At 42.6% G+C, this 27,989-nt stretch overlaps 1 protein-coding gene across 12 annotated transcripts in view; it reads left to right on the top strand.

Annotated features, from left to right (window-relative positions):
- The window catches only part of KLF12 (KLF transcription factor 12), a 254,133-nt gene that overhangs the window by 217,257 nt on the left and 8,887 nt on the right, over positions 1–27,989 (top strand). For all 12 annotated transcript variants that reach the window (XM_063335585.1, XM_063335567.1, XM_063335560.1 and 9 more), the window contains one exon: positions 12,424–12,581. In XM_063335585.1, the coding sequence (XP_063191655.1) occupies positions 12,424–12,581 (158 nt within the window). The remainder of the gene's footprint in view (positions 1–12,423; positions 12,582–27,989) is intronic.

Genomic DNA, 27,989 nt, shown 5'->3' with positions numbered 1-27,989 from the left:
GTAAATTCACATACAAAGTGATAGTTAATACAGCCAGCCAAGTCCTCAGTCTGATTTTACCTTAGTGGGGCTGGAGCACAGATAGGGTGAAATCTTGACCCTTTATTTTGACGGCAAAAAGCCCTCAGAATTTTGTTCTTGCCTTTCTAAAGAAGAATATTGCCATCCTAAAGGTGTCTGGACTTTTTCCTGACCAGGAAATAGGGCCACCTGGTTGTTGAAGTGGAGGAGCATGAGAGCAAGCCCATCCAGCCAACTCAACCCAGTGGAGCCCAGACGAGTGGAGCTGCTTGGCCACCAGTCTAACCAATGCTCTTGAAAAAGTTATGGGGTATTTATGCTGAAGAATAGGAATAGGAGCAATGGAAACAATGCAACAATTTCTAATGTGAGAAACAGATCTGTTAAAGATGTTTATCCTTAGATTTCTTAGTACAAAACTACCTTATGGCTATATGAAGTCTGCCTACAGAAGAAATTCTTCTCTTAAACCTTGCCCTGCCCATGAGCACTTGAGATCACAAACGCAGTGCTGCCTTGGTAAGGGGGCCAATTCATGAAAACCACAATACTCTGATTTCCTCTTTCTATTAGGTGAGTGTATGTTTGACTCGACTTGTTTGACTCTAAATGGCAGCTTTGCTAGACTTCTCCAGGGCCCACGTCCAAGCTGGGTATCTTTCTGACTGCTGAACTGGTGTAATGATAAACAAGGAATTGTTGAAAATTGCCTTATTGGTATGTGTGAAAAGTAGATAAGTGCTCTGTTGCCTAATTAATTACAAGTGGAAGGACCCGCAGTTACTCAAGAGTGTGCAGACTGAGTATTCACTGGGTAGAAATCGGATTGATTTCAATGATAGAGAGAAGAAGAGGAATGGTTGCCCACATGGTCCAACCGATCTGTGCAAGGCCAGTAAAAAGATTGAGTAACTCTTCCAGCTCATAGATGGTAGTCATAGGTTCCTCTTTTTCAGAAATTGTATGGCCGAGTGATTTCCTGAACTTTCAGGGACGCCCTCTATGCCAACGTGCAGATGAAATCACTAGAAATCTTTCAGATACTAGCAAACACAGTGAAACTGCACCTACGTACGTTTCTGCCTGTGTGAATATCTAACTTGGTGACAAAAACTGTCCCTGTGATTCTCTAGGGGGGCAGTTCCCAGATGGGGAGGTGGCAGCAGGTCTGGGGAAAGAGGGAAGGAAAATAAAGGGCAGGAAGAGAAAAGAAATGGCAGTCCCCAGGAAAGGAGGCTGAGTACTGGACGCAGTGAAGCCCAGAACATTGCTGCGTTTTCAGGGGATGCTATAATATAAATAGGTGTGGAAAACCACACATGCAAGCAGAGGTAGTGGGGTTTCTTTGTGTTGCAGTAGTGTATTAGTACTCTGTTCATGGATTTGGACCTCAATGTACTTATTTTGCTTTGCAAACACAAACCAGCAAAAAAGGTGTAGCAAGGATCTTGCAATCTAAATGGAGAGATGCTTCATCGACATGCATGGCGATGATTGGATGGCAATGGCATTGATGGTTGGACTCAATGGTCCCAAGGGTCTTTTCCAACCTAAATGATTCTATGATTCTATGAGTCTGTGATTCTATGGCTGTAAAGACAGGTACAAGTTAGCATATTGAATAGAAAAGCTTCTTGTATAACATAAATACATCAGGATTCCTCATTGTTAACAAAACTGCATGGTAACACAATCTGTATGGCCTCTGGGGTGTAGTAACAATTTTGATTTATGGAATATTTTCTTATCTTCTTTTATAAAAAATTCTTTTTGATAGGAGAGGGTGCTCTGGAAGGAAAAAAAAAAACCACATAAATCTCAAACTTTATCAATTAGAAAGCACGTTTAGAAAAAGAAACCTAGATCCCTGATATTGTGCTCAGTAACATTTTTGTCCCCAAATGAATTAAATTATTTAGTCCCTTTTCTCCTAGAGGTATGACACTTGTTATATCTCTGCAATAGATGAATTCTCATCTATATATTCTCAGCGGCAGGAGCCTGTAGAGGGCTGTGTGGCATACAAAATTGTTTTTTTGAGATGACATTCTGTTGGGGGTGGCAGGTTATCTTTAGATATGTGAGCACCAGCGTGTACACTTCAAATGGAGTCAACTATTTAGTAGTTACCAAAATCTGCTTGATGGCACAGAGCATGACAGATGACCACCCATAATTTCATTATACACAGGTATCCAGGGTGATGAAATGTTTAACATATCGATAATAAGTGTTATGAACAGGAAGGAAGAAAAGGTCATACCATGAGCTTCAGTCCCAGTAGACGCAATGTCCTCATTTAATGTCACTGACCTGGCAAGACCTTACCTGACAATTTTGTCAGCTGAGGATACACAAGAGAGAATTTTTAGTCACCAGCGTGGTGATCAGTTCCACATTTGTTAGTCTGACCAACAAGAGGAGGTGGATGCACAGGTGAGAGTCGTCATTGTACAGATGTTGGGACTGACTACTGTGCTGCACAGGTGTGAGAAATCGGGATTAGAGATATGAGAAGAAAGTGAAATCTGGAGAGCAAGGTACAGCATGCAGGGAGTCCTACACTGGAAAGTGGAGCATCTACGCTGTTTCTGCAAGTAACCGGAACAAAGGTGAAAACTCATCTAATTTCCCTGCTGGAAATTTCAGCTCAGCCCGTGTCTCTCAACAGAGTAGTCTTTATTTCACTTTTTTTTTAATTTCCTCTGCTGAGAATACCGGTATTGCTGTAGGTTGTTTGCCCTATGTGTTGCCAGGAAAACATGAAGGAAAAGTATGAATCAGAAGGGAACCTGAAAGGTAAAAAGCAGGGCCCTGTGCTCTCAAATCTGAGTTGGAGGTGCTCGGTTACCCAGTTTTCTGCTCTGTTTAGAAGGGGACAAAAAAGAAAGAACAGACTCGGCATTGATGCAGCCTCCGTCTGGAAGGAGTGTTAGGACGGCTGGTGCGTGAGAGATCCTGTGAATGATCACTGCTGTTCAGCCAGCTCTGAAAGGAGGGGACAAAATAAGATACTCAGGCCTGAACTAGCGTGCATTAAACACGTTCGGCACACAGGATTTCAGGAGCTATTCCTGCTTTCGGGAAGGTGTACAATGCTTTGTCTTCGGATCCAAAGAACAGACCTTTGCTCATGCACTTTATTGCACCTGCAAGTTCATTGTGAAGATACATTTTCCCCACTGCTTGAGGTTTTGTGGTTTTTCACTTCAGCTTGGAAGAACACTGGGCTAAAGCAAAGCAAGCTATATTTTTTTCTAAAAAAGAAATAAATTCAGGCTTGCATTAGCTCATGAGTCAAAAGACTCAGTTGTCTTTTATGTAGATATGTGTATTTATAAATATAAACGTTTACATAGGAACTAGTTAGAAAAAGCAAGCATTCATTGGAAACTCCCTTTAGAACACGAGCGTGGCTGAGCACTGGAACATGTTGCCCAGAGACATGCGTTTTTTTTCCATCTTTGAACATTTTCAGACTTCAACAGGACAAAGCCATGGGCAATGTGATCTAGCTCTGAAGTTAACCCTGCTGAGCAGCAGATTGGAGCAGATGACCCTCACAGCTCCCTCCCCAGTTGAGTCTTTCTATTGCTCTCCATTCCATGGTAGTGTGATGTGTTACCAAAGGAGTTGTTAGCATGGACTTCAGCATCCAGAGCAGTCTTCGCACCATGTTCAGCTCTCCCAAAGAGCTGGAATTGTTGATCATGTGGCTGTGCATCTTTTGGATGTTGCATGTGTTAGAAAAAAATATCTCCTAAACAGATGTAAATGACTGCTGGCATTTGTCACCTCAAAATTGATGGCAAAACCTAAGGCCAAGCATGCAAACCAAGAGGAAGACAGAGAGCAATGAAGTGGAATTTTATTTAAAATTACTGGAACTATTTTGTCTATGTGTAAAACATCATTGCCTTACTGTCAAACGTTTCTAAAGCTTTTACAGGTAGAAACAAACTTTGTATGTCCTGCCATGTTAGGAGAAACGTGAAATTCATCTTTGTTAAGCAGCAGCCCAGTAGTTGGTAGGGGTAGGGGTGTCACTGGTCCAGGAGCTGCTGTTGCCTAAGCTTGGCTACGGCTGGATGTAGTCATGCAGGAATAAGTTTGTCTCTGCTGAGAGGCTGGCCCAGTTTCTCGTTCATAGGGCAGGATCTGCAGGTGGTGCACGTTGTCATACGGCCGGGAACTTTCCTAAAACCAGGAATAAACATTTTAATTATGTAGGCAATGATAGTTAACATGTAATTCCTTTGTGCTTTTACACAGTAAGTCTCTAAGATAAAATTTTCATAGTTAATGATAAGGGTAAAATAGATGGAAAGTTTTGGTGTGGGTTTTTTTAGTGGCATTTCAGAGTTGTTTGAGCAAGCTGGTCTAGTGGGAGTTGTACCTGCCCATGGCAGGGGGGCTGGAACTAGATGATCTTTAAGGTCCCTTCCAACCTAAACCATTTGATGATTCTATCATTCTGTAATTCATCATAGGCTTAATCGATAGGTTTTCTCTATCAGCAGTGTGCTTTGCAGTCCCAGTCATCCGGTAATCAGATCTGGGGGACATGCTGGAGCATGTCGTAGATACTTTCTGGCCCAGCTTCCTTTCCTTAGAAATCCAGCACACAGGAACAGCATGAAAGAGGAGAACGTGGTGTGTGCTCGGGCCTCAGCCCACAGCGGAGCTGGAATACACCCCAGGACAGCACTGCACTAGGAGCTGGAAAGTGCTCCCAGATCCCACAGCATGAACACGGCTCAGGAGGATCAGGGAATTGTCTCATTCTCATGTCTCAGGTTAACCCAGCTGATAACAGAGGTGATGGATAATTTTGGTAAGGCATGCCATGGTTCACATTGGTGCTTTTCCTAGTAGACCCCAAAGCTCTTTCCCACTGCCAGAAGTTTGTTTCATGTATAGTCACGCTATTGGTTCCACCACAGCTGGAGAGATGTTGTAACACACTCGGGTATTGCGAGGCAGCTCAAGAGTTCAACTTTAACTGTTCTCAGTGGGAATAAATGCTGCAGATAAAATCGTGGTCAGAGATGTGCAGGGTATTTTGTTTTCTGACTGCCTGGGATAGGGATGTAAGAGCCCAGGAATGGCCGTACGGAGCCAGAGCTGAGGATCCTCTTGCCTGGGCTCTGCCTCCAACAGGAGCCAGACGCAGACATCTAGGACAGATCCTAACAGGGAAAACTTAGTGTGCTCGTACTCCTCTCTGCTCCCGGAGCGATTTCCCACCATCTTCAGCTCAGGCACTTTCTGAACCAAATGTATTCAAATCATCTCTTATCTGTGTCTTGTTTACCCATGTGATTTTCCTATTTAATATGTGTACTGTTTGTATATGCTGCCAAATTCCTCCTTTCTTTCTTGACAAAAAGTGTAATTTCCAGTATAACATCACCTTAGAGTACACTGATTGAAGTAACTAATGCTAATAAAAGAGTAGTACATATTTTCCTTTTATGATCGCCTCAAGTACTGCTTGATATGTTTTAATGTCTTACGTTCCTAAGGCAGATGTTTGCCTTTCATGAAACATTAATTAGAATCTAAGAATCAAAGAGGAGTAAAAAATATGTATGTATATATGCATGTGCATCTGGTTATCTGTGAAGGGGAGACAGTAGAAACTTCGTATTAAAAAAAAAAGCAATAAGTAAATATTTGAGGGGAAGACTTTATCAGGAGATTACACTGATCTTTATTAAGCATATTAAAGCGACAAAACTACTGTGTTTTTATGTAGTAGGATTTTGGCATCTCACTGCTATACTAGGTGAGGTTTTATAAACTGTAATGAAAAATAATCTGTATCTTATTTCTTCACAGTTTAATATGTTGTGTTTGTAAGGATACTTTCACCAATATCCTGAGTGGGGAGGTAACATTATACACGCTATCAGAAAATAAAATTAGGTTATGTGAAAAGCTACTACAAAAGAAAGTAATTGAGAGCTGGAAACCAGGAAATGTGGTTCAGTTCCCCTTTTCAAAAGCACACAGAGTCCCCGTATCATGCCTGTTAGCATCTGAAACTTGAAGGTCTTAACAGAGAGAGGATACTTTATCTTAAGTGAGATTAGCTCCCTGAATGGGCACCGTGCTGCCGTGCACATGTTCACTTGACTCAGAAATGTGCCAGTGGAGCCAAGCAAAGGCGTTGGGACCGTGGTCCTCTCTGCTTGCGACTGTCTTTGTCGGGGAGCTGTGCCGTGAGCCTTCAGCAGTGCTACTGCCCCACTTTGCCCGAAGGAGGACCCACAGCTGCCGTGGGTTTGCGTGAGATCGACTGACATGCTCAGGGGGGTGACGTCCCACCACTGGATCCTTTGGGCCGGCCAAGATTTTAAAAAGCCCATATATATTCACCTAAAAGCTCTAGTTGTTAAGTGGCCAAAATCCATGATGTTTCTGCAGCCTGGGTTCCCTTTGAATGCCAAGCGAATGCTAGAGATCCAAGGATTTTCTTCCACTGCTGTTACCGTCTGGATGCAGACATGTTATATTCTAGTCTTCTGCTTTTATATCCTTTGCCTGCACTTCTAGTTACTACAACTGAAAGGCTGGCTCAGGAGCTTTGCATGTCTTACAATGATTCACATTGCTAAATTTATACACTATTTGTGTATTTGAATATTGTATATTTATATCTTTATTCTCTTTAAAAACAAAGTAAAACAGTAAATATCTGGATGTCCAAAATTGGCTTAAAGGTGAGACATGAATGTTTGCCTATTGGTTCTATCCCATATTGCCAAGGCACATTGTCACTTCCTAAGTATTTAATGTCTCCCTGGTTTTGTTTTCAGCCTTTTGTTTTCATTTTATCTTTGGGTGTGTTATTTCTGCACACCCAAGAATCACAAAAAGAAGCTTTGTTTTGGAGCAAAAGTTGGATTTTCCAGTTTTTCCTTGCGTTGATTGCTTACGTCCATATTCTCGATTTCTTCATACAAAATCTGAATTTCCATTGAAGTTTTGACATTGGTGGTGTCACACCTAGTTGCCACTGAAAGGGCTACTGACACTCCCCTCACCCTTGGCCGCAGGTTCCCGTCCTCTCCCATGTGTCAGTGCAGGTACTCGGCAGACTCCGCTGTTGAGGGAGCTAAACCAGCAAAAAAAAACCAAGCAAGCTGCTCAAGTCGTTTTTTGCACAATTGGCTTTTTGTCATTGTGGGTCCCTGGACTGGCTCACTGCAGGATCAGACAAGTGCTGGTGCTGACACAAGGGAAAATAAGTGGAGCAAGACTGTCCTGGTATGCCAGCTTAGCCAAATCACATCCTTCGATAGTCCACAGCCTGAGAGACACAAGAGGACCGTGGCTGTCATTATGCCCACCTTGTGGGGCATGCTCTGGCCTGCTGAGCCCCTCATCCAAGCTGAACAGATGTTGCAGGGGGCCGAGCCCAGTCTGGTTCTCCTTCTTGTGGTAGCCAGAGTGGAGGGGACACAGCTGATACATGCCTGGGTCTCACCCCAGAGTGAAGTTAACATCTGTTTTTATCAGCTGTAGACTATTGTCAAGGTACTAAAAACAGATGTTAACTTCACTTTGAGCTATAGGGCCCTCATTTAACTACAGGGCCAGCTAGGGAGGAAGGTAGTACAGTCTGAAAGCTGTAAAGGAGAGATGGATGGTAAGGTGTGGGGGACTTTGGGCACAAGCCTGTACCTGTTGGCCCTGGATTAGTGTGTTTTGCATGAGGCAGGCAGGAGATGTAGCCAAAGAGCCTGAGCTCACAGCAGAGGGGCCGAGGGAGAGTAAAGGTGTCAATCACAGAGACGAAAACGCAACACTGGGACACTGTTTGGGTTGGTATGGCAAAGAGCAAAGCGTCGGCTAGCTGCACATCACCGGCTCCGCGCTAGCTGTGTCAGCCAGCTCTTGCCTGGCTTGCTTGGGCAGCTGGCAGCACCAGGAACATCGTACTTTGGTGGCTGAAGGTAACCTTGCATGTTTGACAGGGGGTGAGGGCATGTGAGCAGGCTGTTTGTGGGGAGCAGCCACCGAGCAGCTACTCCTCACTACGTGGCACATTGTTGGTGTGTCGTAGCGCTGAACACAGTTGAAAGCTTTAGTGAACACACCGTGCTCCCCAGGCAGCTCTGCTCGGCATATCAGAGGGCTGGAGCACCTCTGCTATGAGAACAGGTTGAGAGAGTTGGGGTTGTTCAGCCTGGAGAAGAGAAGGCTCCAAAGAGACCTTATAGCAACCTTCCAGTACCTAAAGGGGGCCTACAGGAAGGATGGGGAGGGACTGTTTATCAGGGAGTGTAGTGACAGGACGCGGGGTAACGGCTTCAAACTGAAAGAGGGTAAATTTAGATTGGATATCAGGAAGAAATTCTTTACTGTGAGGGTGGTGAGGCACTGGAACAGGTTGCCCAGGGAAGTTGTGGATGCCCCATCCCTGGAAGTGTTCAAGGCCAGGCTGGATGGGACTCTGAGCAACCTGGTCTAGTGGGAGGTGTCCCTGCCCATGGCAGGGGGGTTGGGACTAGGTGATCTTTAAGGTCCCTTCCAACCTGAACCATTCTGTGAGTCTGTGATCACTCACAAAACACGGGATTGGTATACAAAGACCTGCTACATGTGTTTTTAATGGTGTTACTGCATATGCCAAGGGCCTTTTGTAGGTTGCATGTATAATGAAGGCAAAACACCTAGGAGGTCATGGGCAGCATTTACAGAAAGGAAAAATAATCCCGTATTACCAGGGCTGTTATAATCCCTGTCGCATGCAGCTCAGATCACGTTCAGGAGAACTTGATGGCCATCTACTGGCGAAGCCCCAGTCTTTGTTTTATTTTGCAGACTTTTTTTGCATCAGAGAGACAAGCACTTGGCCCTGTGTGAGTTGCAGAGATTCATGTTTTCACTTCTACCTGGAAATCACACAGCTGAAGTTTTGGAAATCACCCTAAATGCTCACACTGTTTTCATTCATTTCGCCCTATGAGCACTACTGACTACAGGTGTTGCAGCTGCTTATGGAGGCAGCCAGCAGCCTCCCAGGATTTCTGTTAGTGTAACAGTTTCTACACTAATAGAGAAATTACAGTGTTTTTAGAAATAACTAACTGCAAATAAATGAACGTCAAGCTGACAGGTCAGAACTCAGTTTTCTTCTTTGTTTATTTATCCTTCAGACTTGATGTATCAGCAGTAATTTGACGCATCCTGCAGTTCCGCTGGGATGTTACGTATGGTGTCAGTGCAGTTGCTAAACCCCAACTTGAGCCTCAAAGGCTCTCTGAGATCTTGGCTGTTAACAGGAGAACTGCCAGCTCCTCCTCTGGGCACCCTGGCAGCTCTCAGCTACTGACGTGCTTCCAGGTCTTCACTCTGGGCAGTCCGCGAGGGCCACTTAACAGTCAAGAAAGGCTGCTACGATATGTTTATATATATATGTGTGTGTGTGTGTATTTCTGAATTTCATTTACATGATTTTAAAACACACTGTAAACAAAAAGAAAAAAAAAGTCACTAAAAAAAGTAAGCACCTGTGAGTTCCAGGTCATTTGCATTCTCAAAGTCTTTGTTCACCATGGTGCCATCAAGCAGTAGTTTCCATAGCCCTGCGCTGAGCAGAGCCACCTGGCAGAACGCCCATAGCTTTTAAAAGGCACAAAACACAGTTTTGAGGAGTTGTTTTCTAGGGTTTTTTTTAATATTTCTCCAGGTAGTCTGTACAGGTGTTTTGTAGAAATTGCTTGAGAAAGTGAAGGGTGTCCCTTTACTGCGAAGAGCCAAGGGAAAGAACATCAGCAAATCAACTGAAAGTTCCTGTGGGAGGGCCTAACCTCAGGAAGCTCAAAAAAGCATCTCTGTGCTCCTTTTAAGGCTTCCTGTGATGTCTCCAGGTAAAAAATCAAGACCGTTTGTGCACAGCTTAAACAAAGCTGGTGATATCAGTTATGATCTGGCTCCTTTTCCACCAGTGAGCGTGTCTGCACCACTGAGAACCCCGGAGCCACGAGGGTTAGAGTGGCAGGGGAAGACCACCTTGGAGGTGGGCTCCTACCTTGCCATGAGTCCCTTCTGCTGGCCAGTTTGTCATTTAGCCTGCGCTGCTGCGAAGGCAAGGCATGAGGTTATTACATTTGCTGGTTCCAGCTGACGGTAACGGTTCTCTTCAGCGTGCTGAGCAAGCGATGGCAGTGAAGCTCATGAGGGGACAGTGGCAATGCGTGGCACCTTCTGTGACTTATTCTCTTATTTTCTCTGGCGCAGGGTAGGTGGGATGCTTCGCCTTTTGGAAAGAGGGAACAATCCAGTTAAGAAGCAGCAAACATTAATCGTGTGCCACCTTCGCGGCACTGCTTTATGCCACCATCTCCTGTGTAAATACCTGGGAACGCACAGCACAGTTCCCAGCGTTGAGGTCACTTTCTTGTACGTGACAAATAGCTTTTTACAAGGTGCTGACTCTGCTCAAGGTTCATGTCTCGGGGCTGGAAATTGCAGCAGCATTATAAGCTTGATCCTCCTCCCATTTAAACGAGCTGTACTATCAGGGATCTGAACACCTTGTTGCAAAATAGGCTTTTAAGATGGCTCGTAAATCACATGCAGCAAAAATGGTGCACAAATATTTATTTTTAAAGATAAAGATTTTCTGGTCTCGAGCACTGGGTTTTGTACCTTCAGTATTGAGCTTTAAGATTTGATTTACATGTCTGCTTTTTATTTTAGCTGGTGGGATGTTTGAAAAAAAAAAACACCTGGAGTAGTGAGACCGTTCTCAGTGAATGATCTAACCCAAGACTTTTATTTGCCCTGAGATGCAGATGCTTAAATGCAATTCCTAGGCCATTTCTGTGACAGCTAAACATATCTGTATTCTTGTCACATAGTGGAAGTACTGATGTATCTTACTCTCTTGGGGACTACTTTTTGCTAGTTAATATCAACGTTATGGTCCTCTGTCCATTTCTTCCTCCATTTCAGAAATTCCCTTCATGCCCGTTTACGTACATTGTATTATAGGCAAAAATAATTAATCTGGAAAATCTCTTTGCCTGAAGGTGAAATATGAATATAACGTGTTAAGAGGAAAAGAAAGCTGTCAGAAAGAGAGTACCCAATTTTTTTAAATAGTGTAGGAGCTTCTCAGCAGATGCATCAACGTCGGTGCTTCTTTCAAATGCCTTTTTTAGTATCTTATCTTCCCCAAAGGTTCATGCTTACTTCTTTTCATGATAAGATTCACTTTCTTTTCCTCCAATTCATTGTCATTTGACAGTCACAAATTCTTTCAGGAGAACCGGGAACTTGCATTTTAAGAGTTTAAAAGAGCTGGCTGGTGAATCTCTAGATCATCTACCTTGAATGTCAATAAACATAAGAATGTGGAGGAAGCCCCAGAAACTTCCAGTACTTTAAGTAGCTAAACAGGCTAGCGTAACCGTAGGTGAATATGTCTGCTGTGCAGTATAACCATAATGGGGTATATAAGGAGATCAATTAATAATGATTTATACGTGGGTAGTATAATTAATGAGAGTTGATGAGGGTTTGGATCTTGGCATAGTTTATGACACAAGTTTATCTAACCATTGTTGTAGCAGGCTTTGCTCAAGTGTTAGACTTTATTAATAAAGTCTAATAAAATAAAGCAACGTGATTCCGCATTACTTTTTTATTTGCTTAAAATTGGGATAACTGATAGGCCTTAGGATGTTGCTGTAAAGGGAATATCTTTCGCTAAGCATAGGCGTTTCTGTGGGGATTGTTCACTGGCCACGTGCTAATAAACTTTTTTAGTTATCAGTGGTCTGAAAGGAAATAAAACTCATTGACTTGCAGGTGATAGATTGAGAACTGTTAAATAAGTAAATGGAAAAAATCGCTGCTGCAGGGCAATATGAATCTCTTAGCAATCTGTGGGCAAGCAAACAACAGTTGTTTGGCCAAATGCGAGGATCCATAGTCCAGATCTGGGTGCTGGAAACACTTTTTCATAAAAGGTTTCAGGATTTTTACCCATTTAAACTTGTCAAAGACAAATTATGGAGGCTATATATAAAGTTGTTTAGAAAGCAGGGTTCAGTAAGCTTGGACCTGGACATGTGTAAAGTAGAAATAAAGCTCAGATAAAGTCAGCCTGTTTCATTATTGGAGCTGTATTTCAAGGATCGTTGCATTTTCTCTGGCAATAAGCTCTTATAAATCAAGATTTATATTATTTCATACTGCAAAATACACTCTAATTCAAGCAGAAATTGTTTCAAATATGTGGTGTGGACTACATTGCAGAAAAGGAAATATTTAATTAATTGTTAAGGCCATTTTTGGCATAGTGATACATTACTGCTGATCTTTTGGGGCCCAGGATATACCCCATGTTCTTGCTTAATTTTTTGCTTCTGTTCCGTTTTTCAGTTCAATTTCACCGTTCAGTATTGAGAGCACAAGGCGTCAGAGAAGGTCTGAGTCTCCAGACTCCAGGAAGCGGCGCATCCATCGGTGTGACTTTGAGGGATGCAACAAAGTGTACACAAAAAGTTCCCACCTGAAGGCTCACCGGAGGACACACACAGGTAAGACTTTGCTGGTGCTGTGTACCACAGTTAAGACAAGCAGGTTCCTTTCTGCCTAATTTAGGAGGTACTGAACTCATCAACCTACACGAAGAGCCAAAGGCCTGTGCCTGAATAACAGAGATGTCCACGAGTGCATCAGCATTGGCATTCTGGTGCAGATCAAGAGCGTGCTTTTGAAGTGAGCTTCCCTGTCATCCCCACTTGGCAGCACAAGAGCGGTGTCAGCGCAAACCAGACTCCTTTCAGATGAAACTAAACAGAAAAGTGGCCTCCAGGAACACACCTACTGTGCTTCAGCGAGCAAGTGCTTGGGAAACCCTCAAGAAGAGCGTATAGTGTGGACATGGATCTTCAGCACCATTTTTTTCACTCTACAGTCCTGCTCTTATTGAGCCACTACTTGCTTTTGCAGATCTAGCCTTTGAATGCTAGGTGCCACCAAATGCCTTCAGTTCAGTTCAAGTCTTAACTCAAGAGCTCTATAATTCTTTCTGGAGGCTTTCAGAGTCACCTACCACACACCCCTTTACAGAGGGTAGTCGGTCACTTTATGATAATAGGTAGCTCTAAGTCCCTACAAGAGTTCAAGAGAGTTGCTTAGATGAGCTGGGTCCCATTCAGTGAGGATAATACTTAACACTTAATCAATACGTGCTGTCCTGATGAACATTATGGGCTGTTACTGGTCTACATGACAGGCATATAAGGGTAGCTGAAGCAGTGATGTGTGACTGCGGTAATTTTATTGTGGATAAACTCAGGAGCAGCACTTTGAAGTCATCAAGACCAATTTAAAAGGGGATCGCTTGGGTGGCTAGAAAGGCAGTGGACAGAATGCTCTGAGTTTCAATGCCATTCCTTTCTCTGCTGCTGATTTGCTGAAATTAAATTTATTGATCTCTCTACTTGTAATGTACTTAAGCATTCTTGTAACTCTTGGAGAAAAGCTGGTGTTTATCCAGCATGTAGCAAAATGTTCTTTGCTGAGAATCTGCTGGTGCTTTGTGTGCTGTGATGTACTCTAAAGAGTATGAGATACAAAAAAAAAAAAAAAAAGTGAGGGCTTCTCCAATTCAAATGAGGCCACATCTCTGTCACTCTTTCCAATATGTCTTTTGGTTGGTAGGACTTTTGTTGAGAGGAATACTGAACAGGGCTCCGTCCTAATACCCCCTACTAAACCAATTTCTTTAAGGCAAGAGTCCCTTCCTTGAACAGCGGAAATGTTCTGGTAATCTGGGAATTTCATTACGTTTCCCACCAGGCCAGTTATTCTAGTTTCTTCATATCTTCCCATTAATGCTTGTGTCTTCTCCTCTCTCTTAATTTATCATGTCTTGTCTTAATTCTTTTTTCCTTTTCCCTGTTCTTTCCCATCTTCAATGTGGTCTTTTATCCCTACCCTTCCGATATGTTCTGTATACCCTTCCCCTTTCACCTTGTTCTCTATCATTCTTGTTTTATTTCTTTTATCCCAATCTAACCCTATTCTGTCCCTTTCCTTCTCCTTGCCCTGCTTTCTAAGTTGTTTCCCTATTCTTGCCTGTATCACCCTTTGAGCATTATATGGCTGTAGCAGATTAGAAGGCAGAGAGCCCAGCAGAGGTGTGAAACTGGTAGACTTTTTGGTTTGAACCAAAAATACCACTTACGTGTTTATACCACAGGGAGGTCACTTTTCTAACCTGCAAGAGTGGTGACCAGTGCAGGAGTGTAAGCAAGCTCCGTGTACGGAGCTCAGTTACAAAACCAGATGTGAACAACCTCAGCAACGTCACACCCAAGCTAGCCCAGAAACGCAGGAGGCTCTTCTCTGTCGTGACGTTTTAAATCACCAAGAATCACATTTGTGATGAGTCTATAATTCATTAGCGATCTCATGGCAGACCAGTGCTTGTGGGTAACACACCGCTGCATAGTCTGCACCACCGAATCTCAGGCTGTGCACTTTGGGTGCTCAAAACTAGACACTGAAGACTGGAGTGGTGTTGGTATTTAGAGCTTTTGCAGCTGTACCTCTCCAGCAGCATGAAGGGAGTTTCTGTACCTGCCGTAATCATAGGATCCATCTCGCCAGCCTTGGTTCCCTGGCAGCTGGGTGTCTAGGCTGTGCTATCTGTCTGGGATCTCTGGGTAGTCGGTGAAGAGGGATTGGCACCTCTGGGGCACGTTATTCCCTCTTCGGGCAGACCCAGGGATTGGCTTGCGAAGGTGCTTCTCTTTCACTGCTGAATACAGAGGAAGGCCAGATAGCTAGCTACCTGTTAGCGGGCTGAAATGAATCCCCACCCCAAAAGGCAGCTGCCTGAAATATGTTGCAGTCATGTTGGATGCTGGTTTATTCCTTCAGGGGGAAAAAAGAAAAAAAAAATCAAATTAAACCCCTTCATGAAATGGTCAGCTGTCAACTGCTTTATATTGTCATGTCTTCATGCCTGCTGCAGTGTAAGTGTAGTCTAGAAAGGAGGTGAGCACTGAATTTAGCCAACAGATCCAGTGAGAAATTCTGTATCATGCTGTTAAAACTAAATGCTTTTTACAGAACACTTCTTAGGTCTTGGTAAGAAGTTGGTATATTCTGACTTTACCTGTAGCACAGACCATGAACATACTCTATGTATTCATCTCATCTTACATTTTTTATCTTGGCCTTTACTTTTGCTTCAGGGGAGAGAAGTTAATTATACACGTATGACCCACAGTAATTAGTGTGCAGTTTTGGATAAGTATAAATGAAGTATGACAGCTATGCACGCAAGGGTGAGCAAGTTTCAGTAGGAAACTTTCTGAGAAAAGATCACAGAAACTCAGCATTGAGTAATCTGGACTATTTTTTTTTTTTTTTTGTTAGGCAGGCTGATCTTGCTGACCGTTGTTTACCTCAGCAGGACGTGTTTGAGAACTATTTTTTTTGTTTTCACTTACTATATATGCATAGCCACTGAAACATTTGTAGTCATTTGGATGCAGGAGGAAAAACAATGCAGTATTTTGTCAGGATTAACAACTTTATTGGTTGGAAGGTATACTTCTTTCAATCATCTTAATTAAAAATGGAAACAAAATATTATAGACGGTAACAGCTGCATTTCATTCTCTTTGAGTAACTCCTAGTTTTTTTAAGTATGCTATCGTCTAGCTCCCCAATACTTCTCACCAGCGTCCTCAAAACATAGTGTACTGGTGCAGGCATGGAGGCCACTGGGGGGCGAGCTTGAATTACGTATTATCTCTCCAACTAGAAAAACTGCGAGTGAAACCTGTAATAGAGCGTTTTGTAAATCACGAGCACTGGTATTGAATTTCTCTTTCTAGTATCAGCTTCTTGTTGTTGTTTTGTCAAATCGTCAAATAAAGGTATCAGGAGGTATCGGGTGTGATGGAGAGCCTTAGGGGCTCGCCAGCAATCTCGCAGCTCAGGTTTATCAACTCTTTCCGCAAGGAGAAACTGTGAGAAATTGGCTCACCGGAGTTGTGTTGAGTTAGTTTCTGCTTCAGTGGATGCAAAGAAAATTACTAATGTGCGTGACTCTACAAGTGAGTAATCTTTAAAAATGGGAAAACCGGCAGGCCTGGGTTGGGTTGCCGGTCTGCGTATGTCTGCGTTGTGCTCAGCGTAGGTTCTGCTGTCGGCCCCAGGAACGGGGAGAGCTGTAACTCCTCTTCCCAGTGAGGTCTGCGCCCGTACAGCCCCGGTGGGGCTCACCTTCTTTCATTTGCTGCTTTCACTTTGAAGATAGAGAGGAAAACAACCATAGCATTACAGCTATTTCAGGCCTTTTAGGTGGTACTGAAGTTGCCTTTGACGCTTCCAGTAGGACGGCTGAGCATTGCAGACTAAGTAATACTGCTTCCTTCCACTGTGGTTTTTTTTTTCTCCCATCAAAATTTCATTCTAAAAGTATTTAAATTTATCTTAATGAATTGACGTTTCCTTTTCTACTAGCCCTGGTTTGTGAAAGATCTACAGAATGTTCCCTCTGAAGAGAGATGATGGAAATCTGATAAGTTTTATGTAAATCAAAGAGACAAATCATGCCTTCTGTTGAGAGGCTGATATAGGTTATAAAAACTAGACTTTAATAGCTGTTCTGTGAAGTCGGTGAAACTGGAAATCATGGGTCTGTGAAAGCTGTAAAATGCATTAAATAACTTAATTATTTTGGCAAAAAGCAGGCAGATATTTTCATGCCATAAAATTGAGGACATATATCTTGACCTGCTCTCCAATTGGCTGAATGTTTCTGAAATGTTAATGGAAAGCTGCAAAGTAGTCAAAAATGTTTGCCATTTCGCTGCAAAATTTCCCTGGACTTGTCATTATTTTTTCAGTCATCTGTAACTATAATGAAAATAGGTTCATAAGCTAGATACGGTGAAGGCAGCAGGATAAAGCCTTAGGGTCATGCCATTTATCAGGTCAAATGCAAGGCAGTAAAGTCTCTGGTGAAATAATACCTTTCATTATAGCCTCAATCAGCATATTAGTTGAAGATAGAGGGTGTGTATGGAAAGATGAGACGACAGGGGAGTCTGTTTTAGGGAGAGAGAAGAGGGAAAACAAGAACAAACATCCAGAAGAATCGTTTGGGCTGGTTGCTGTAACAGCGCAAAGGAGACATGAGCAAGTGAAAACACCTTGTGGATAGATGAAGCGATCATACAAAAAGCACACAAACCCTCTTTTATTCATACTGATTTCAGTTGCCTTGTTAATGCATTAAATAGTGAAAAGTATGATTATCCAAAGATGGCAGGTTCTGGCTGCCAACAGAGACCCTGCAGGGCAGCAGCTGCTGGCTGTGAGTGATGTCCCTTGGTCATGCATGTGGTGGTGCACCCGGTCATGGACAAACTGTCCCACTGGCCAACCACGTGGATAAAAGCTACTTTCAATTCTCATCCACAGGCTACTTAGTCTGCAAATCCTAGTGTGCAATATTCTGGTTTAGCCTGAATCGCAGCTGTATTGGTACCAAAGCATAACCTTTGCATATCGTGATCCAGTTTTCATAGACATCATCTGTCTCGTCTTAAATAGGGAGAGCGTGTAAATTTGAAGCATATCATGTAAATTGAAGAAACAAATGATGCTGTCTGTTAGGGGAGCTGGTAAAGAACATAGAGACTTGAAAGATGTATAATGGATAGTGCATGTGGAGGACATTTAAAGCTCTTCTCTTTTTTCTAAGTATGCAGAGTACACTGGGTGGTGTGAATGTATCCCAAAGTGGTGCCCAGCATGGGGACTGTGACCTGAGAAATCTAACTAACTCTACAGTCATTTAAAGGGAAATTTGATTTGTCTTGGATTTCACATCTAAAGATGCTCACAGCTAAATCCAGTTGTAGCTCATTGTGGTTACCCTCTTACTGTATGGAAAAGCCCAAGGAATTTAAAACATTGTGTGAATCATGCTGAAGAAGAAAATAAAGACAGATGATGCCTGCTTTAAGGTTATGTGGGACATAATTTTACATCATCTGATACAGAAGAGATTGCTCCTCGTCTCTCACCTCCATATGATTTTCTTTTATTGGCATTCTTTTATGTATCGGCATTATGTATTTCTGTGCAACCTCATTTCAGTTAGCAGTTACTCATTTCTGGAGGAACATGGCAGAGTGCCTTTCTGGGGTCAATGGCAGCAAAAGCCTGAGATTTTCCAGTTGGCATGAAGTGGGAGCGGATTTAGTCTGTGAGCACAGGGCATCGTATCACCACAGCCGTGGCTTTGCCTCCAAGGGGTGGAGGAAGCCAAGGGCTGTAACCAGAGCACCTTCTGTGGGGCTCAGATACTGGACCACAACTGCTGCTTTCCATCCGTGAGCCCCAGCCAGCACCGGGTCCGAATCACCCATCTCAGTGCCGCTGCTCCAGAAGGTGCGGCTGCTTCGTTAGGCCCTTACAGAGGCAGGCTGAATATAGCCCCCGGGCCAGATGAATTTTTTAGTGTTTGGTGCTTTGTCCTTGATCAACGCCTATATCATTCCTGAGAGATGAGAGCAAATACCTTTGCCACAGATGTAATGAAGCCTATTTGTCAGTGTCAGGGGGTCTTCAGCGGCGTTACATGGAGACGGTAAGCATCTCAGAAATGTGGTTTTGTACCTGAGAAAATGACAGCATTTCCTCCCCGAGATGTTCCTTTATAGCTGGGTTGAGACACCACCCTAGAAGAGAGAGAGGGCTAGTGAGTACATGGGTGTTTTATTTAGTCTGTGCTTTTTCAAACATTGCATTCCTCTCACTCACTGTTGCTCCATATATTATTTTAATATGAAAGGGCTCCTGTCATTAGTCTTTGTTCACATTTTCCTTTGAGCAATTTCAGAGCAGACTTAAGAGGTCGGAGGCACCAAAAAAGTTATTTTTGCTCTGTAGGTATTAAAACTCCATTCATTACCTGTTGTTTTCTTAAGGTCTGTTTAACGCCTTTTGCTAGCTGTAAGTTCCAGAGATATATTTACAGGTTTGTAATCCCTTCTTTAGACAAATATTGGGAGGACGCAACATTTTTAAAATAACCCCTCTGGATTTGACTTGAACTGTGTAGATTTTTGGCCTACTTTAAAATTAACACCTCTTTGTCACCTACCCTCCATACTCACTCTTCAAAAGCCCAGCTTTTATTCCTCGTGTCCTACATGCTCCCTAAGTCCTTATCCCGGAGTTCTCCCTCCTCCACGTAAATCTGTCGGGTGAAAAAAGCTGCAACAGCAGGTTCACATGCTGTTCCAGAAAATGGGAATTTAAATAAACAAAACCAATTTAAAAATTAATTTGCTTTAAGTAAAATAGGAGGTTCTATTTGTATTGGGTGATGCTTTTATTTTTTAAGAAATACTTTCTTTTAATGTTTAAAATTTACTGCCAGTTTCAATAAACAGTAGAGCTTTCCAATGTGGAAATCAGTAAATTTCATGGAAGTTTTCAGTTCTAGCTTTTCTGCTCTTTTTTTCATGCAGTTTCTATTTAGAAGATAAACAGATTATTCAATAAACGGGGCTGCTGAAGCCTCAGCCTATTCCCATTGATGTGACAGGGTTCACATTTCAGGACAGAAGTACATATAAAAGCAGATGTCTACTGGTGCAATATGTACCAGGCTATAAAGGCAGGCTCACCAATGCCACCACAGCCTAGTAAGGTGATGTTCAGAAACGGGAACCTCTGGATGTAGGGAGATGGTTGTCTGAGTCCAGCTACGTACGGGCAGGTGTCCATACCACAAGGAGCTTGAACATCCAGTTCTCTTCCAATAGCCGCTTTGTGGAAAGTTAAATGATTTCATTTCTGGCGCATTTTGCAAGCTCTGAATTCACCTTACACACGGGGAGTCATTCCTCTGCATTGTAGGTCTGATGCCGTGCCGATATGGAAGAGTGCCCACGTGGTTATTCCAAGTCACTTTGATGGGAAAGCAAGTCTAATTGCTTTCAGTCTCTAGGTTATGAAAAATATTTGCAACAGTGCCCCTTGACTTTGTAAATATGGGGTGCATATGTGTTTTGTCTGTGTGTGGCACGAGGGAATAATGATGATTTCATTATGCAGAATAAAATTTTCTCTAAGCAAACCATTTAGGACTTAATATTCTACCTCCAAAGAACTGCAGTTCATCTAAGGTCCCAGGCATGATTGTGGTCTACCATGTGTAGCTCTGCAGTGGCATGAAGGCGAGAAAGACCTCTCTACTCCCATTCCCCTCCAAAATGCTTTCCCAGATGTTGCACCCAGACCTGGGGGAGTAAATACACAGTACAGGATTTACGAGGATGTTAACTCATGCAGCCTGCTCAGTCCCCGACAGACAGAACGGGATAGCAACATGCTACTGAAATGCCCATTACAGGTGAATACCCTGTGTCTTTTGGGAAGTGTGTCTGGAGTTGCTCCTGCCCGCCCTGTCCTTTTCAGGGCTGCCTTCGATCAGAATCACGGTCTTTGAGAGTGACCCATGCTCAAAACTGCAAGTAAGCTTCACAAAAGCCTCTGTTTTAATGTTTTATTCAGGTTTTCTGGTTTTCTGCTTTCTTTTTTTCAATGGCTAAAAGGAAACAAGGGGTAGAGCCTGAAAGCTAACGTTTTCAATCTTCACTTTTTGCAATTCAGTAGGTAGAAAACGGGAAATTTTTACAAAAACTTCCTGTTTCATGGGAAAGGAAAAAGATCAGATGAAACCTGTGTAGGACAAGGGTTTATTTTCTACACTTGAGTGTTTTCTCCACATAGGATATGAAATGTAGTGGTATGTTGATCGCGTTAACTGATGATCTTTTCCCTTGTCATATGTATTTTGTCAGTTAATAATTAGTGTCATATGCATTTATTCTGCTTTTTACGGTGATAAGAATTGGTATCTCTTCATTTGGGAAGTTTAATTCCATTCACAACTCATTCGCTTAAATGGGAGGTGGGTATTTTAATGCTCTTTTTCTGCAGACAAGCACAAGGGTCCCGGCCTCTGCTTCAGCCTGACTTCTAGCACAGTGCAAACAACAAATAATTGGTTGTGCAAAACTGAGTGAGACAAAGCTCATCCCTTGGAGCCTTTTTGTTGTTTTTTGTTTGTTTGTGTATTTCTTTGGGGGTTTGTTTGGTGTTTTGCTTTTTACAGGTAGTGGAAGGTTTAACTTTTATACTGAGAAGCGTCAGTATTGCTTTTGATCAACATGGTGGAGCAACCCCTGGAGCATCCAGGAGGAGTGACGGTAGCAGAATCAGAGGCAGATGGAAAGGGAACTGTCACTTGTTTGGCATCTCCCTTGCAGTTATGGACCACAGCGAAGGGAAGGTGTCTTATTCGGGGGGGCCAGACTAAAACACAGGCCTGCAGCACCCCAGTTAGTGTGCAGGTCTGCTGGCACCCTCCATGCAGGTGGCTGCTGATGGAAGTATGGATCTGCTGTGTCGCCTTTCCCAAATACCTTTGTGAGTGAAGGCTGCCGTAAAAGGAAAAATCTCAGCCTTCCCCATGACACTGGAAATTTGATAGTGTCGTATATTTGCTGTGGCTGGAGGGAAGGAGAAAACTTCGTGCCATCTTCCACTACATATATATCTATATATATGTTAATTGTGTGTATATACATGCACTTAACATATACTTAAATATTTATATACGTACCACATCCTGCAGGAAAAAATTATCAGGAAGGGTAATAAAATGCTAGCTGTCATCTACTGTTGGGATTTGGTCTGGTTCCTGGATTCAGGTGCACAGGAAGAGGCCTTTTGCGTTTCCAGAACTTCCATTTTTCCTGTTTTTTACAGGAATTAAAATTTATCATTTTATGTCAGCTATACCCTTGGCAATGTACATAACTAAACCTTGTTCCAGAGCATTAATTCATTTGTATCTCACATAGTACTAGGTATGTCCCATTGTGGGGCAAAGTCTCTGTGCAGAAGCCCAAAAAGAGAAAATGTGGAAGAGAAGTTTCTTAGATTCCACCATTTCATTTCTCTCTGGTGCGTGCGGTGGCAGAACAGGGCTGAGACCGATGTAATGAATTTGCCGTCTTAAATTACGGAGAATTTAATTTTGTAAGTCTGGTCACAAAGACTTTTTTGCTGGGATTTGTATTAAAGCAGCGGCAAAGTGAGGCAGATATTATTCCTAGAGGGACATGTGGGACAATAGCAGGAGAAGGAAGGAGATAAGGTTGCTGAACTAGCACTGGTTTTGCAGAGGGAGTAAGAAGAAGGGCCAGGATGAGAAACAGGACGCAAGCTCAGCAGTGCAGTGAAATGAAAAGATAGTTGTGTATTGTGATGTGGGAAAAGGACTTACGCCTGAATTATCTGAAGTGGAGCTTGTAAATAATTGGTTCAAGAGCTCCCAAAAGTGTCTCTTGTTCTAGAGTGGAGGTTGTCACTGTACTTTTGAATTGAAGAAATTGTTTTGTTCTCAGGTTTTCACATGAAGAAACCACGTCCCTGTGCTTTGCCTAAGTCAGACTGAGAACAAGGAATAAAAAACCTGAATTTCAAGACGTGTTACAGGCAGCACAGTATGTTCCTGTTCTCCTTGTAGAAATTGTTTTCCCAGACTTGCTCAACTGCTACGAAACTTTAATTTCTTCCCAGAAAGATATTTCATTTGCATATTTTGACAATACTGAAACACAAAAGTCAAATTCACTATGTTCACCAAGGAGATATAGTGAATCGGTAACTTGGAAACAGAGATCCCAAATGACCTTTAGAAAGACATCTAAATAATTGAATAGGACTTTTGCATGAAAATGATTGAAAATATTTCAAACTTTTAAAGGGATGAAGCTGTGATCTAGCAGTTTCATGTCAGAAAGTAAGGTGTTCCTAGTACGTGAGTCATAGCGTTGCTGTTGACTTTCTCTGCAGTTTTGGGAAGGTTGCTGGTGCTCGCTGTGTTGGTTTTCCTACCTGCAGAATGCACACGATATTTGTTACACAGTGCTATTACAAAGACAGACTTTTATGAGGGATTACACTTTTAAAAAAGCTTTGTAAGGCACTTTGAAGTTGGAAAGTGCTTTATAAGTGCTCTGATGTTTTTTCATTAAAAAATTATACTAACAAAAATATCACACAAAACGTAAGAGTTGTCATTTTTCCCTTTCCCCTGTGTCTAAAAGCTAAGCTGCCCTCTTCCTCTGGGAGTGCCTGAGGATGCTCATTATCAGATAGTGTTTTTGCTGTAAAAAGATTGTTTTCTGCCTGAAATTTGCTTATGTTTAGTAGAAATGCAAAATCTAATTAGGTGTCATTTGTGGTTTTCAATTTATGATTCCACTTCCAGAGTCCTATCAGTATGGGTGCAATGTGACTGTCCCATATGTTTCAGAATGATCCTGGTGTTTACGTGGGAGCTGAAACCAGCTGACATAAATACTACACCTTATATATATATTGCATAATATGCTGTAGCAGAAATCAAACCAGGAATCATCAGGAGATGTCTTCAACCCTACAAAGCTGCAGATCTGTTGACTTTGATTAGAAAATTTAACATCATCAAACATAGGCAGAGGCATGCTTGATGAATTATTTATTTTCTTTCCACTTGTTATGGGCTAAATCCTTAAGACCTCACTCCGTTTTTATGTGGGGAACACTCCTCCAAGAGTAGTGTCAGTAGAAACTGAGCGTATAAAGATGTGGCTGTAGACAGCAGGCCTGGGCAGGTGCCACCTATTAAACTGTGCAAGTTTTTCTCAAATCCATTGTATTTTGCGAGTGGAATCAGGGATGGCATCTCCCCTATGCTCCCACCGTCCCAGTCCAGAAATATGATGTAAACCTCTAAACCAAGTTTCATTTCCAGGTGCTTTTCTAACTTTGTCCTTCTCAAAAGCAGAATTTCAGCATGTGGCTCTTTCACAGTGTGAGGAAAGCTTAAATACAGAAAAATCTGACTAGATGGCTAAGACCCTTGAAAACAGTCCCTTATGTTTATTTTCTAGTTGACTCTTACTTGGAATAAAAATGTTATCAGTGTTTCAAAATGCTGAGTACCATTGCAGGAAGGGGCTACAGAGAAGTGATGTAATAACTCAGAGTCATGGTGACAATTCCATGTGCAGAAAAATTGGATGGATGGAAATGTCTGAAGAGGACACAAATAAGAAGGGACATGGCACTCACCTGCAATACCAGAGAGAGAGGTGAGTTTATGCCAGAGAAAGAAAATGAGTTTAGAACTTTATCACTGGGATTTTTTCTGACGTGGTAGTAGGCGGTGTTACCTCATCATTACTTAATGACATGGTTGCCAAGAGCCTGCTAAACAGATGAATAAATGAAGCTTAAATAATACACAAGTACCTAGGGCATCTTCAATTGCAGTAAACAAAGTTCCTTGCCTTGGCAACTTCAGGCCAGTTCTGTTTCCTAGAGCTCCAGAGCAGTTTCTCTGCTGGCAGAACAACCCGTAACTATTTACATGGTGGTTTTGTGGTGCCTGTCTTTGAAGCATCTGACATCAAATACCATGATACCAGCTAGTTGATGGGCAGAGGATAACTGCCGAGGAACGTACCGCATAGGAAGTTCTGCCCAGGGTAGAACAGATCCTGATCCCTTCATCTGTTATATGGCATGGTCTCCTCCTGGTACCCACATTGGGCTTTTTTTTTTAAGGAATACATGAATGTCATCAGGTTGTAAGGAATACATGAATGTCATAGGCTTAAGAGAGATTTATTTCCTTGGGTGAATGATCTTCTGGACGTTAGAGTACACAAATAAGGATATGGGAAGACAGATGGTGGGCTGTGAGGAGGGTGGAAAATTTTGGAAGGATTGGCTGAACAGTGGTCATTATTCAGCATTATTAATTCATTATTTACTTGAGTTTAGGGAGATTTAATGAGTAACCGTTGTAACTATGTTCTTAAGCGCTTAAGTGAGAGGAGTCATGGTAAGGTAGGAAAAATAATATGATAAAAGTAATTAAACTAATTTGGATCATGGCATCTGGACTACAAAAGGCAAAGTTTTGGCGGGCTCTTAGAAATAGATGTTTTGTTAATAGAAGATTAAAAAAATGACTAGTTCCATTTGGAGCACTGAGTCATACCTTTAAAACTTCATAATTAACTTCCCCAAACAATAGAAAATACTAATTTTCTACAGGGAACTGTCTGGAAGAACTTTTTCGTGCTCCAGGGTCCTACTTGAACTGTGTAAATGCCTGTTGTGGCATACTGTTCACTGTCCATGTATTGCAAGACAAAGCTGTGGAATAGCATCAGGATACAATTCCTCTGCGTTTTGGGATCTTTTTGTCAGGTTTTGGGACAAAACAATAGAGCTCTCAAAGACAGCTGTGAAAGTAGAGGGTCAGCTCCCGTAAAAATGTTCACAGCTTCAGGCATTTATTATTAAATGGGTAGCTTAATTTAAAGATTTAAAGAATCTAAAAGTTTACGGATGCAGAAGATCGAACTAACTAACAGGGTTTTATCATTTTCAAGTTTTCTTTTTCTCCTCATGTTAATTGCCGCAGGTTCTCTTTCTGCAGCTCTTTTCTACCATTTTCCAAAAACTGTCTACTGTTTTGTGTTCTTCGTTCCCATGTTTCAGTACCCCGGGCAAGACTCACACTGCCTGCATTTGCTCCTTAGAGCTGAATGAGAATTTGAGTGTCTGGGTGCGTGACAGTAACTCTGAACCCTTGCTCCCGTGGCTGACGAGCCATCGAAGGAGCCGAAACATGCCCACACTTTGAACCCAAGAGTTTCTTACCCACTTAAGCTCAAGTGCTCGCACAGAAGCAGAAGTGTCTGAGTCAAAACGGTTGAGTATTTGACTTCAGCTTCAACTCCACTGCAATCCAGTCTTGAAATGGAGATAGAATATAGAGATATATAAGCACTGGGGCTAGCTTCTTCCAGTTAACAAACTAGTTTTGTCCACCTCCTCACTCACCGTATTCTGGGTTGCTCTGCTGAGGTCCAGCTTCTCTCTGTTGATTGTACTGGGAATTTCAGCTATGAGTGCTCATCGGCCCAGGCTGGTGTGTGATACCTGACACCAGCTTTCCATCCTCTACCAATTCCGCTCCTGCTCATCCTTTCTCCATCATTTGAACTCCTGGATCTTCTGTTTTTAACAAATTCAGTCATCAGTCTTCATATCTGGGATGTTGCCAAACAACAGGTTAAGAGTTAGTATTGTATTGCCTATGAAGAACATTTTTTTCTAGCACCTGTCCATCCACAGATAATGCGGGTGTTTAACAGAAAAGTAATATTGTTGCTCTTCCCCTAAAAATTAGGTTTGCTTAAAATGTTGATTAATCTTAATGAAAAATCGTATCTTTCACAGTTTTCTTTACAGCGTTTTTTTTAAGGTGCCTGTGAGTGAATGTCTTCAGAGTAATGCTACTTTGCCTGTTTTTTTCCTTCTTACCCTATACGCATATATTTAATTGAAAATAATGAAAGGTCTTCTTAGGTTGAGCTTGTAAGGGTGATTTTCCTTCAGTGGTGTAAATAGCTTGAGAGGAATGTGGTTAGTCCTGTCTCTTTCACATAACTCTCTAGGGGCTGGCTAAGCAGGACTCATTGAGGAGGGAGGCTGGAAGCAACACCTGGAAACTCCAGCTGAGTGACCCACACTCATGTCCTCCCATCAGGTGACTTTCGTTTCTTACCCAAAGTGATACTGTTTTAAGGGACGGATGAACTGTTTCTGCTATTTCTCTTTCACCAGCCACTGCTTCCTGCATCAGGTTCTCACAAGAACCTTGGTCTTCTATCAAGGGAAAGAAGATCTGGGATTTTGTGTACCAAAGGAGTATTGCAGGAGAAGGATCTCATGGTAGGAGAGACTTAGAATTTCAGAAGCTTTTAAATAAGAATCCAAAGCTTAAGAAATATCCCCACACTTTGCTCTGGAAGTCTCTGTGATCAAAGAAACCAACCGGGGCAGTATCCATAGTCTAATCGAAAAGAGAGTTTGAAAGTACGTTGAGGATGGGCAGGGCAAGTGCTCCACTTGGAAACTATTGATGCAGTGTGATGAGGCCGGTGGGATAGACCTGCCAAGTTGGACGGGGGTACTACTATATTTGTACGGTGCTCCGCACCAACTGTTCGTGGCAAGGGTATGTACGTAAGACAGTTCGGTGGTGAATCTGAGCATGTTTTGTAGCTCTTTGTCATTGGCAAGAGCGTACAACCCACCATCTGCTGTGTAGGTCGTGCCCATCCAGCTTGTGGCAGCTGCCGGATTCCAGGCGCCCAGTGCTGGGGCAATGAACGCTATTTGGTGCTTTGTGCTTGGCTGAGGACTGTAAAATTATCTAGGCTGAGTTGCTGCTGTTGCAGCTATGGGCTGCGGTCACCTCAGAGCCTGGATTGCTGGGTTCTCCTCACAGCAACTGTTTCCCACCCCCGTCTGACATCAAAACTGCAGCACAGCCCAGATGGTGCACAGAAGGTACCAACCCAAGGAGCTCAAATGTTGCTGACAGCCCTGCTGACATGCCTGTACAGCATCCAGTTTCCTTACGGAGTGCACCCGTGGCCGTTTCAGCTGGACTTTTCAGGGCTGTTTGAACTTTGTGATGATATTCTTACTCGGGAATTTTCTTTTGAAACCGAGGGCTCTCAGCAAAGCATTTATTGACTTTTGAAGACGCATGGAGGGATGTGCTGCCGACGACAAAGCGCGTGTTGCGTCACTGGTTCATGTAATCGAAATAGTTTCTTGCAAGCTGCTCGTGATTCATAGGAGATAATAAATAACTGAGGAATGATTGTGCCTGACGAAGGAAACAGTTGTTGCAGAGATGCTCTTTTGTTGTCCTGGTTGTGCTTAGCTGGTTTTGGAAGGGGAGGTAAAAAATCATTTTTGACACACCAAAGGAAGATACGTACGGACCTCACACGGTTTCCTTTCTTCAATCTTGG

Source organism: Chroicocephalus ridibundus, chromosome 1, assembly GCF_963924245.1.
Source record: "Chroicocephalus ridibundus chromosome 1, bChrRid1.1, whole genome shotgun sequence".
NCBI lineage: Eukaryota > Metazoa > Chordata > Aves > Charadriiformes > Laridae > Chroicocephalus > Chroicocephalus ridibundus.
Note: the sequence above shows the minus strand (reverse complement) of the source record. Positions and strands in the feature narration are given on the sequence as shown.